Raw genomic sequence first — 13,134 nt, 5'->3', positions numbered from 1 at the left:
AGATATCTTAATAAAAAGGTTCAAAACTCAAATGCTACAAAATAGCCAAAGATAGGCAATGAATAATACATATCAATGTAAGTGAACATTCTTAAGATTTCTATGTCAATTAAGTAAAATGAGAGTGGAAATGGGTTGAATATATATAATCAATAACAAATGAGGAAATAAGACATTAAGTACATTGTTTATGATGTTCACAACTCAGTGAACTCTGCCTAAAAAAATGATTTAACAGAGACTTGGATGTGTTTAAATGCCGAAGCAAAAATCTCAGGAACAAGGATGAGTCAGAAAAAAAAGTTAAGACCTGGTGATAAATTGCGATTCCAGATAAGTGAGAGATAGATCCCACGGTACTGAAGCCTTAGTAATGAAAGAGCTAGCCTCTATCTTAGGGTTTTACCGCTGTGAACAGACACCATGACCAGGCAACTCTTATAAGGACAACATTTAACTGGGGCTGGCTTAACAGGTTCAGAGGGTCAGTCTAGTATCATCAGGGTGGGAGCATGGCAGCATCCAGACAGACACGGGGCTGGAGGAGCTGAGGTCTATTTGCAGACCTCTAAGAGAAGACTGGCTTTCAGGCAGTTAGGACAAGCGTCTTAAAGCCCATGCCCACAGTGACACACCTACTCCGACAAGGCCACATCTCCTTGGCCCAAGCATACACAAACCATCACAGCCTCTAATAAAAAGGAGTGTAGACATGGGGTCTGGAGAGATGGCTCACCAGTTATGAGCACTAACTGCTCTTCCAGAGGTTCTGAGTTCAATTCTCAGCAACCACATGGTGGCTCACAACCATCTGTAATAGGGTCTGATACCCTCTTCTGGTGTGTCTGAAGACAGCAACAGTGTACTTATATACATAGTTTGTTTTTTTTAATGAGTGTAGAGAGGATAAATGTGGACTCAGACTACATGACTCTTATTATCCTTTTCTTACTAAAAATCGCAACCATGAACATTTTGAATAGTTTCCTAAGACAATAATGATGAAAAAAAATGTTAAGCTGGGACTCACTAGCTTGAATCAGTTAAATATCAGTTAAATAATACACTGATTATATGTGTTTTGGAGATAATTATGTGGACACATACACTACAAACAATGATTTTCGCTGTTATACAAATTTATGTTCAAACTTCATGTTCTTGGAAAGTTAGGAGGGGGAGGGGGAGGGTGGAGTGTCAGGAGCCATCTAGGAGAGGCTAGCAGTCATCTTCCAGAGATGTTTCACCAGGGAACTACAATGAATGAACCCCTGGAGGCAAGGCCCAAGGGACAAATCTCAGGATTTGACTCCTGCAGCTGATATACCTTTCCTATCCTTATAAAATTAATATAATAACCCCTGGGCATTAGCCCACCCTACTGGGCAGATTTTTTGCACATCAACAAAGATGTACTGTCTTATAGTGATGATATACAGATATATAATATATATAATTAAATTATTTCTTAATTCCTAATTCTATAAGAATTCTTAAAGTTATACAAGTAACTATTAAACACTTTATAACTTTTATAGTTACCGTTGCAACTAGAGCTCTGATACGAAAAACTAAAAGCAAAAAAACCAAAACCTCTGCCAGTCTTCAAATACCAGGAATTAACTGCTTCTGAGAAAGAAAGCAGGTACTTACAACTTAGAGCACATTCTTTAGAGCTGTAAAACAATTAACAAAAGGTCATAAAAGAGAAGGAATGATGTAGGTTCAAGGACAGAAAATAAAATATTGACTGGGTTTATCTATACAAAACCTCAATGTTAACTTAAGATATGAGAATTATAGTTTGCCAGGCAGTGCAATGCCTTTAATCCCAGGACTTGGGAGGCAGAGGCTGGCCTACCGAGTGAGTTCCAGGACAGCCAAGGCTATACAAAGAAACCCTGTCTTGAAAAAACAAAAAACAAAAACAAACAAACAAACAAAAACGAGAATTATAGTTTTTAACTTTCAATGAACTTATGGACCTAGTGACAGGAAATGAGTATCTAGTTAAATAACTAGACTTAATGAAAACACATGTAGTCATGTCTGTTGTAAACTCCTTTCAACTTATAATTTGAATTTATGTTTAAATTTGCAGTGAGCTTTGAGATAGATCCAATGTTATCTACTCTCCTAAAATAGGTATAAAAAATTGGAAACAATGGCATTAGGAGGCAGAAGGAGAGAGCAGAATTAGGAGGAAGAGAGGAGTATACAGAATGCAGAAAGAGAGACAAAGAATGCAGAGAGAGCAGAAAGATCAGGCAGGCTTCTTTTTACCATGGGATGAGCAGTTTTCTTAACACCAAGGCAAACAAACTTAATCTTACTAAAGAGGAAAAAGCTGTTTTTCTTATAGATTTGGGTTTAATTCACTTAGCAAGAAAAGGGCAAAGGCTTTTTTCCCTCTATGCAATAAGGGTCAAAAGCTTATTTCTCATCCAGAATGAGTGAGTTCTTTCTGCACTGGTGCTTTTGCTCCATATGCATATGTAAGTGTGGATATGTGTGAGTATGTAAATATAAGATAAGTAGCCCAGTCCTAAAGGAGTGTATGAAGGTATATGAGTGTGTATGTGCCTGAAATGTGTACGTGAATGTATGTGTTCTTATGTACATTTGCTTGTGTGAAAATTTTTCTTCTGTGAGCTGTCATCTCCTGGCTCAATACAAGTTTATTGCTCCAAACCTCCCTCCTACCAGGCAAGCAAGAGGTGAGGCTTCTGGGGAAGAGAGAAAGAGGCCCTAGCAATTAATCCTTTACCTAACAACCCCCCAAACCCCTTCCACTGTTAATCAACAAGTGTTAATTCACCCAAAGGTCTGCAGCTTCTGGCTTCAGAGTAACTTAAAGACAGGTAAACATTATTATACAAAGCAACCTTAATGTCTCACAAGACCAAGTCTTGCCCCCACCAAGACTTCCCCCGTGGCTGCTTCAGAGAGGACAGGACCTAGCTAGGGGCTAAGCTCTCAGCAGTGGAGAAAGTTTCTGGTTTGAAATTTATACTAAGGATTACACTACCCAGTCCTTTTGAGAACTTCTGAAAATGCTCATGAACATTTTGGTGAATCACTTAAGATTAGGATAACAACTATCTGGATTTTTTTCCAGATTTGTCTAGGAAAGTGTTGATAACTATAAATGACCTAAAAGACATAATCAAATCATTAGCAGACTTGATCATAGCTCATGATCATCTCTAAAGCCTCCTGGTAACATCAATCTGGAGAAAGAGGCTCTGGTATGACATCAGACACATCATCAAATATGACTGACTACAGAACAAACCCTGTAAAGATGCTCTGTTTTGATCAGTGTTTTCTTACTGATTGTTTCAGGGAGAAGCCTGGGGCCCAGTTGTCATACTTAACCATGTTCACTGACTTCTGTTAAAAAAAAAATACCACAAACATTAAAGAAACAAGATCTAAGCTTCCATAGCATTGACATTCTGAAGACATTATGACAATCTTTCTTATTTCATTCTGGCCTCCACTGGTTTTTAAACAGCAAATGAGCAAATGGTAAGGAGGAAGAGGATACCATTTTCAACAACTATTTTTCCTTAGAATTTTAAGGATATAATTTCTCACTATTTTTAATTATTTAAAACTGTTAGCTCATTTTCTATGCTTGTATTTGACAGAAATACAAATGAAACACTACAAACTGGATTGTAGCTAGTGTTATAATTCATTATTTTCCGAGAATAGTACATCTACTGCTTTCTAGTTCCTGAGTTCAAAGTTACCATAATCCAGTCATAAAACCAATGCCGTCTCTCTCTTCTTTCATTAGCCTTTCCTACTTGAAGCAAAATCTAAATTGTCGTCAATAAATGACACAAAACTACCACAAACTATTCTTAAGCAATTAAGAAACAAAAGTCAAGCCCAGTTCATTAATTTATTTTAGTAAAAACAAAGTCAAATACTCAACTCTCCAGTGTAAACATTTCCTTATAAAACTTATTTAATTCAACATTATTTATAAAAGCAAACTTAAGAAACTGCTTCCTCTATTTTTTAATTTTTGAAAATTAATTTAAAGCATCAAAAAAAGGAAAACAGATGCAATTTCCACAACACTTACAGCTAATACAGCTAAGATAATAAGTAGGCAAGACAGAAAAAGAAATAAGACCATGCATAAATGTTTACCTATTTTAGGGAATGCTGTCTGAAAATTAAGCATGACTAAAAAACCCAACTTGTACAATTTAGAATAATCCATTTATTGAATAATACACATTTCAAATGTGAATTAAAATGAGAAATTTTTGAAATAAATGTTAAGCATTAAAAACACAACAGCAAATATTAACATTTTTATATCAATATATAATTTGTGTAAAACATTTAAACATTAAACGGCTATCAATTTCTTTACTTTCTGTATTGACTTTTCAAAAACTGAGTAAGTACTACAGCTTTAATCTAAATTAAAAAAGAGGGCTGTGTGGTTACAGATAAAGATACAGTCCTCCCTAGATTTAAATTTTTCCATCCCTTACTAGAGGAATATATATACAGGACAAATTCTTCAACTTAAATGACATTCCTTTTTGTAAAAGTTTGTATTAGGACTATGTTCCAACAATGGCAGGCATGAACCTGTCATTTACACAAGTGTCAGTAAGCTAAGGTGTGCTGCAACAGCACTGGAGGAGGCTTAACTCTCTAACAGTGAACTGTGTGACATAGTCTTCAGCTATAACCTATCAACTGAATTCTCCTATCATCATAATTTGGTTGCTGACCCACTTCCTCCTAAATCTATACATCAGATTATTACACCATGTTTAGGATAATCTCTCAACCAATGAGTAGTATCACAATGATAGATTTTTAAAATAAACTTCTCAAATAAGCCTTTTCAATCAAAATTGTACTAACCCACAGGGTCAAGAGAGGAAGTGCTGACCTGCAGCCACAGGTGAAGTTCACGCAGACACTGGGTTCAGTGGATCACAGGAAGGAAAAAGCAGTTACATAGTTTTTCTAGGCACTTACCCACCATCCTCACTAAGAATGTCACGTGGCTACAGGAAGACTGCTAAGCAGAAAACAGAAGGAAAGCACATACAGAAAAAGACTGTGAAAGAAAAGAAACATGACTTCTAAAACTATTAAGAAAAAAGAAGAATCTACAAGCCCTTCCTAAACAAATGTTCTTTCATTTTGATATATATACAAACAAACCAAACTCAAGTTTAAAACTCCAACCGGAGATGAACTAAGACTATAACACAAGAAGCACTTGCCCAAACCCTAATCTTTTAATGAACTCTACTAAATGTGAACACAAGTTTAACCACAAACACAATTGAAAGGCAAGCAACCCAGGAGCTTCTTTCTCAGTCCTCCCATTAGTTTACAAAAGGTGTTAAAACTTTGTTTAAAAAAAAAAAGTGAACAAGAGAAAAAATTACTAAGAGCTAGACTTTAATCCCAGCAATTGGGAAGCAGAAGCAGATGGAGTTCTGTGAGTTTGAGGCCAGCCTGGTCTACAAAGTTCCAGGACAGCCAGGACCACACAGAGAAACCCTGTCTTGAAAAACAAAAAAAAGAAAAAGAGCTAGACTATCACCCTCAACACACAGTCCACAAAGTCTTTAGTTCCCACCAAACAGGTGTAGTGCTGGTTTTTGTCTAGTTCTGTATGTCCCAGCTACAAAAAAATACTTTGTTCTTAATACAGCTTACTGAAGCTAATCAAACCTGTGCTGAGAGGTGCATAATGTTGCAATATAGCACCTGAAATGCGACAAGGTTGCTAATAGGAAATCTTTGAAGAAAAATAGATTATTCTTAATACTGATGACTAAAACTACTATTAAATATCTAAAAAGAGCAATTAAATTTTCCCAATTCAAGGAAGAATGGTGATGCTTGCCTGTGATCTCAGCACCTGGGAGACGGCAGCAGGGAGGATCAGAAATTTAAGATCATCCTCAGCTATGCAATGAGTTTGAAACCAATTGTGGATTATATGAAACTATGCTTTTCTTTTTTTGTAAGATAAGAATCATTCTCTTTACTGTTGTCGATCTTTTCCCCAAGAATTAACTTGTGGGAGAAAGAATGGCTCAGTGGGTAAAAACACTTGCCACCAACTACCTGAGTTTGATCCCAGACCCTCACTCACATGATGGGAGAACCAATTCTTCCAAGCTGTTCTCTGACCTCCACATGAATGAATGCAGTGACTGCACAGGCACATACATGCATGCATGCAAACACATGCTGGCACAATTAAAAATGTAAAAAAACACTAAGAGTTATTTTGTGCCACAACATCCTCTTTTTCCTGTATGAAATCTGAAAGTGACAATGTGTTAAGAATCTACATAAAAAGGTTGTTCTAAATAATTAAAAGGTTGTTCTAAATCATTATACACATTCTATTCATTATAATCCAGACACTGACAACTATAATCATTCTTCCACAAGTTTTTAAAGTTTAACTGCACTAAATCAATACTAATAAACCATTCAATGTTTCCTCTGAAATTTACAAAGCACAAAACAGTGAGAATTCTTTAGGCTTAAACAGTTGACAATTTGGAAGGCAGAGAAATAACTCAGTGATGAAGAAGACCAGGTTCAGTTCCCAGCACCCACCTGGAAGCTTACAACCATCTGTGGCTCTGGTTCCAGGGGAATCCATTGCCTTCTTCTGACATCCTAGGATATTGCATGCATGGTGGACATGCATACATACATTACATACATATATTACACACATACACATACATACATACACACATACATACATACACACACACACAGGAACAGCATATGCATAGAACAAAAACATAGCAATTTCAATCAACTAAATTGAAATCAACCTAAGTATTGCATTATAAAAAAAAAAAATTGAAACAGATAATCACTAATGGCTCTTCCACAATCTATTTCAACAAACATAACTCCTTGCTACCCTGAGGACGGTCTAAAGTAAAAATCTGGCACATATACAAATAAATTATTGTTTTAATTTAAATTATTGTTACCTTAATTTAAAAACAACAAAAAATTTTTATGCTAATAATTTTTTTTGAGACATGGTTTCATTGGAATTTGCTATGTCTAGTCTTGAACTCAGCGTTATCTGCCTGCCTCTCCCTGTTGATGCTGGGATTAAAGGCACATATACATATCATTGTGCTCAGGATATCAATATTATTCTGTTAACGACAGCCATCTCCAACAGAATATTTGTCAACCCCCAATACAATTTTTCTTTCCCAGAAAACTTACAAAAATAAAGCTGATAAATGGGAAAATATTCATAAATTGTTCAATCCATAAAACAACTTTAAAATCATTAATTTAAGCCGGGCAGTGGTGGTGCACACCTTTAATCCCAGCACGTGGGAGGCAGAGGCAGGTGGATTTCTGAGTTCAGAAAGCCTGGTCTACAGAGTGAGTTCCAGGACAGCCAGGGCTACACAGAGAAACCCTGGAGGGGGGTGGGGTGGGGTGGGAGACAAAATTACTAATTTAATCTACTAATTTAAGATTACTAATTTAATCTACTCTTTATACTATCACCAAATTCTCTCTTCTGGGTAACCATACTATCAAAATGAAACTTTCCACAACTCTAATTTAACACAACACTGTGCATGAAGTATAGATTAGAAAATTAAAACGTAGCCCTTCTCAGTTAAAGGATTCATATCAGCATATATTTGCATGCCAGTGGACTAAGAAATAAAAACACATTTGTTCAAGACACTACTAATGACAGTAACAATGAAATGTATTTCTCCAACATTTCAAACGTCTTATACTTGATTTAACATACTACTTATTTCATTTATCATTACTCAGAAAATTGGTTTCTGACAATTTTGTAATAAAAATTTAAATAAAATATGAACATTTCAAGAAAATTTAGACAGCATAAATTTCATTTGAAATTATAAATCTTTTTGAAATTTATCAACATATAAAACTAGAAAGTTCAATAATCTATTAGGTAAGAAATAAGCAAGCTTCAAGTACCTAAATTAACTGTCAATTCAATAACAAACCCAATTATTTTATTTCATAATTTTACTTTAAACAGATAAAATACATAAAGCAATGTTTTCTTTAATGGGGATTAATGGAAATAAAACTACCTACTTGAAAAGCAATACTAAAGTTCACCTTACTTATATTGAGTGCTTTAGTAATAAGACTATAACAGAGATAACTATAAATGTGTTTATCACATAGGTAGTTAATTTTACTCAAAGGCTAAAACTAAAGAAAACCCCCAACTAATTCTAATCTGATCTTACTGAATTAGAATAGAAGCTGTGTGACATATCTTAAATACAGCAACTAATGGCTACTCAATTCTCTGCAATGGACACCACACTACAGTAAGGTGTGGCGCTAGTAGCATTCAGATTACATTCAAACAAAAGAAAAAGATGCTGAAAACAGAAAATTTTGCATTGGCTTTTTAGCATCCAATGTCTTATGATTAGTTGATTTTAGTAATGTTCACTGCATAGTCATTCATTATTGTTATTTGTTTTTTTAAAAAATTAGTCACAGTGCTTAACCAGTTTTCTACCTTCAAAGGGTCTTAAAGAATGCTGACTTCTTTGCTTTAAATAGAATTCATAATTTTAAAAATTTCACAGAAATGATTAATGATCTCTGAATGATTTTGTTTTCTGTTTTGGGGGTGACAAGGTCTCAATATATATATCTCTAGTTATCCTGAACTTGCTCTGAAGACCAGGCTGGCCTCAAACTCAGAGATCTGTCTGCTTGCTTCCCTGCCTCCTGAATTGAATGATATTAATCATAAATACAAGGAAATAAATCTATCAAAAAAAATCTAGAAATTTACTTATTCATAATCTGTATCTTTCAAAGGCAAGCTTCTATTCTGTCAAAAAAAAGTTGGCTAACTAAGAGCTTATTATTCAAAACAACACTAGATTAAGCTGGGCATGGTGGATGCATACCTTTAATCCTAGAACTTGGAAGATAGAGACATGTATATCTCTGAGTTTGAGAGTAGCCTGGTCTACAAAGTGAGTTCAGGAGGGTGACACAGAAAAAAACCTGTCTCAAGAAATCAAACCATACCAAAACAAAACAAAAAACCCCACTACACTATGACTCTGAAATGAAGCTCCTTAATCACGTACGTACGTGTGTGTGTGTGTGTGTGTGTGTGTGTGTGTGTGTGTGCGCGCGCGCGCGCGCAAGGCTATGTGCATGAGTACAGGTGTGTAAGAGGCTAGAGGTATTAGATTCCATGGAACTGGATTTACAAGTGGTTATGAGCCACCTCATATGGGTGCTGGGAATCAAACTTTAGTCCTTTGGAAGAGCACTTTCTCTAAACCACTGAGCCATGTCTCCAGTCCTGAATAAAGTTTCTTAAAGACACAGCATAGCTAACAGTTGTTTTACCTATCCTTAAGCTTAATTTTTTTGTATGATTTTCAAACTGTGCAATTCTAAGTAACATACTAGAAAATACAAATCTAAATTAAAAAGCAATCTTATGTTAAAAAGGTATATATAATGTATGTATACATATATACCTACAGCTACACACAAACATGTGTTTGCATATTTTTACTATGTGTTTAGCTAAGATGAACTAATACATACAAATACACATGTGCTAAACAAGGTAAGATGATACAAGTTGGGATCTCCTAACATACGAGCAGCACAAAGCATTCAGGTAAATAGCAGTCAGCATCTTACTAACAACAGTGTAATGAAAAGACCAAGCCTGCAACACTGTATCTAGTTTTCAGTCTCACAACTTGAAAAAAAAAAATCAGCAAAATGTTTTAAAATAACACACAAAGATTACATGATTTAAGATAGGCTATTTAGGAAAAAGTTTGAAAGTCATAAAATATTAATATGCAAAGCATACACAGGATCATGATAGATTAACTGTTGAAATTACACTGCAATTAACTAAATCTTTTGTTAAGAAAATAAACCAGAGATTAAAGATTTTCTATACAACACTGAAAACAAAGGTATTTTAGTAAGAAGTGGTGGAGTTTTTTCCTGCACTACTCTTTAGGAACAGATGAGGCAAAACTGTGTTTGAAGATGGACATTAATTACAGAGACCTAAAGTGAAAAGGTACAGGTAAATTTTTAAATTCTAAGTAAAAGAATATAATCTGAGGAAGGAAGCCACTCAGTAAAAGAAACAGCTGGCTTTACAGTAAGAACTAGAACCAGGAAAAAACATACTTCGCAGGACAAATGTTCTTTACCAGCACTAAGTAACTGTCCAAAATATTTTTATATCAAAATTATATTACATCAAATTAAACAACACCAAAAAAAACTGAACCATTATCAGAACCACCTGCCAGGTTTTTTAAAATATACGACTTGCCTTACCTCTATTGCCCTTCTACAAATCCAATTAGAAAGGAGTAGGGTTGTGTGAGAATGATATATATTGTCACTGGATTATGTGAACCTAGAGAATAAAGAGCCTCCCCAGCTGTTCCCCCTGGAGAGGAAGGGGTCTTCATATGCTTTTCTGTGTTAGTCCCACTGAATTTATCACAATGGAGATGGGCATCATATGTAAATAAATGATCCGGGAGATGATTAGTATACCCACTGTCCAACATTTGCTGGGAAACTGTGTTTGAACTAAGTTGAAATGCTAATTATGAAGTTGAATTTATGAAGTTAATTTTGTCACATTATGAATTAGCTAAAACATAATTTACTGGTATGCCAAATTAAAGGAATCAACTATAAAATATTCTATAAAAAGCTGGTATTTCTGTATATTTAGGGTAATGAATCAAAAAAATGTAGGTTTTATAAAATTTAAAGTATGAACTACTAAAAATGCAGTTCAACTGTATTGAAAAATAGTTTAAAATAGTTTTAGAAAAAAAAAATCCTAATTCTTTTTTCATTCTACCAGTCACAATAACCAGAAGTATTATCACAAAACATTATAAAAACATTTAAAATACAATTTTATGCAATTTTTATTTGTATATTAGGATCTAAACAACTTGCAGGGAACACTCTTTGTGAGGCAACAGAGTGGTTTTATTCAAAGCTACTCAAAAGTCAAGACAGGCTCACTACTTTGTCCTCCAAAGTAATCAATGTCAGGCAAACCAGCCGACTTCTTACGAGTCATCTGTGACAGATACTGGACTATGTGAGCCTAGAGAGCCTCCCCACCTCTGTTCCCCCTGGAGAGGAAGGGGTCTTTGTATGCTTTTCTGGGTTGGTTCCACTGAATTCATCACAATGGAGATGGACATTTGAAATTCATAACGATCCAACATCTGCGCAATCTTCTTTCGTGACACACCATGTTTATTCCTCCTACCAGAAAAAAAAAAAAGGAAAAAAATTTTAAATCTTTTTTTTCTAATTTTTTTACAAAGTACAGGTTTAGAGATTCAGCTATTTTACAGTTATAGAATAAAGTCTAAATGATATTTTATAAACACAAGAAGACATACTTTGCTTTATACAAGAAAATTCATATTTGTTATTTCAGAGGACATTAATTCTTACAGAATAGCTCACTGAAAATCTTAGGTATACAGCAAAATAAAAGATTTTTTTCTAGAATTTGTTTTGTTAAAGAGAAAGAACATAAAGTTGGAGTGTGAGATCTGGGAGGAGTCAGGGGAAGAATATGATCAAAATATATTATATGCAATTTCTTTAAGCATTTTTAAAGGTGAAAAATAAAAAATTTTAAAAGAAAAAGATTATGAGATAGTGTTTTGAGAATTACAGGAAAAAAAAAACAAATGGATTTCCTAGCACTTATCAAAAAATAAAAAATATCAGTTATTTTATGATACTTTTGTATCTTGGTTTTTGTTTTTTTGGGTTTTTTTTTTTTGTTGTTGTTGTTGTTGTTTGATTTTTGGAGACAGGGTTTCTCTGTATAGCCTTGGCTGTCCTGGAACTCATTCTGTAGACCAGGCTGGCCTCGAACTCAGAAATCCGCCTGCCTCTGTCTCCCAAGTGCTAGGATTAAAGGCGTGCGCCACCACCGCCCGGCTCTTTTGTATCTTGTTAATTAATTATTATTGGTTTTTTGAGGCAGGTATATTATTTATTTATTATTATTGGTTTTTTTTTTTTGAGACAGGGTCTCGGCATATAGCTCTGGTTGTCCTGGAACTCACTATGTAGTCCAGGCGAACTCAGATCTGCATCCATCTGTCTCTGCCAAGCACTGGGATTAAAGGTGTGTGCCACCATACCAAGCTTTTCCTACTTCATTTAAAAATTTTAGATTACTAGTACCTTATTATTAGGAATACAGTATGATTTTACTTACACATGTTCATGTAAGTTGGAAAAAGGCAAAATTAAACCATATTAAGACTAATTTTACAAGGTAAAATTTCCAAAAAAATGTAAGCAGTAAGAGATTATCAGGTCTTCCCCCAAAACACCACCACCACTACAACCACACTGGAATGTGACAAGTCTCTAAAAGTTGTGTTCTCATACTGAGATGACAGCTGAGTATGTGTCACATTCCGCTTTTCAGTCTCTCTAGTGCTAGGATTACAGGCATGGGGCACCAAGCCTAGCTCTTCTGTAACTTTATGTGAGTTATGGACAAGAAAAGTCATTTAAATATTCAGGCCTTTGGATAGTTTATTTATTCGTATAGTCTCTTACTATATGGCTCTGACTTTAAGACAACACACAGGAACAGACTTTCTCTATTTGTAGTATTATTCTTGCTTTACTAATTTTTCCTAGAAATAGGTCAAAAACACATTGACTTTTCTAATCTAATGGGGTGTTTTCTGTTATTATTTTAAACAGGGTTTCTCTGTGTAGCCATGGCTGTCCTGGAACTCACTTTGTACACCAGGCTGTCCTCAAACACAGAGACCCACACACACACCTTGCCTCCTGAGTGCTGGGATTAAGGAAAGGCATGTGCCACTACACCTGGTCCTAATCTGATGTTTTACAATTAAAAGTTTAAGAGCAACAACAGAGACAGAAGGGAAAAATAAAGAGATACAAGGTTAAAAATTGACAAAAAATAGACTAGGGAAATTTATCAATGGTAGACCACCAGCTTGGCATGTTTGAAACCCAAACACAACAACTGAA

At 34.9% G+C, this 13,134-nt stretch overlaps 1 protein-coding gene across 3 annotated transcripts in view; it reads right to left on the bottom strand.

The window, feature by feature from the left end:
• N4bp2l2 (NEDD4 binding protein 2 like 2) overlaps window positions 1-13,134 on the bottom strand; it is a 68,426-nt gene that overhangs the window by 36,600 nt on the left and 18,692 nt on the right. For 2 of the 3 annotated variants that reach the window (XM_076923835.1, XM_076923836.1), the window contains exon 5: window positions 3,895-11,361. In XM_076923835.1, coding sequence (XP_076779950.1) covers window positions 11,353-11,361 — 9 coding nt within the window. In that variant the 3' untranslated portion in view covers window positions 3,895-11,352. Of the gene's footprint in view, window positions 1-3,894; window positions 11,362-13,134 lie in introns of those variants that run through there. The other variant, XM_076923834.1, reaches the window with a different exon arrangement.

This window comes from Arvicanthis niloticus, chromosome 24 (assembly GCF_011762505.2).
Source record: "Arvicanthis niloticus isolate mArvNil1 chromosome 24, mArvNil1.pat.X, whole genome shotgun sequence".
Taxonomy (NCBI): domain Eukaryota; kingdom Metazoa; phylum Chordata; class Mammalia; order Rodentia; family Muridae; genus Arvicanthis; species Arvicanthis niloticus.
This window is presented reverse-complemented; position numbering and strand designations above follow the sequence as displayed.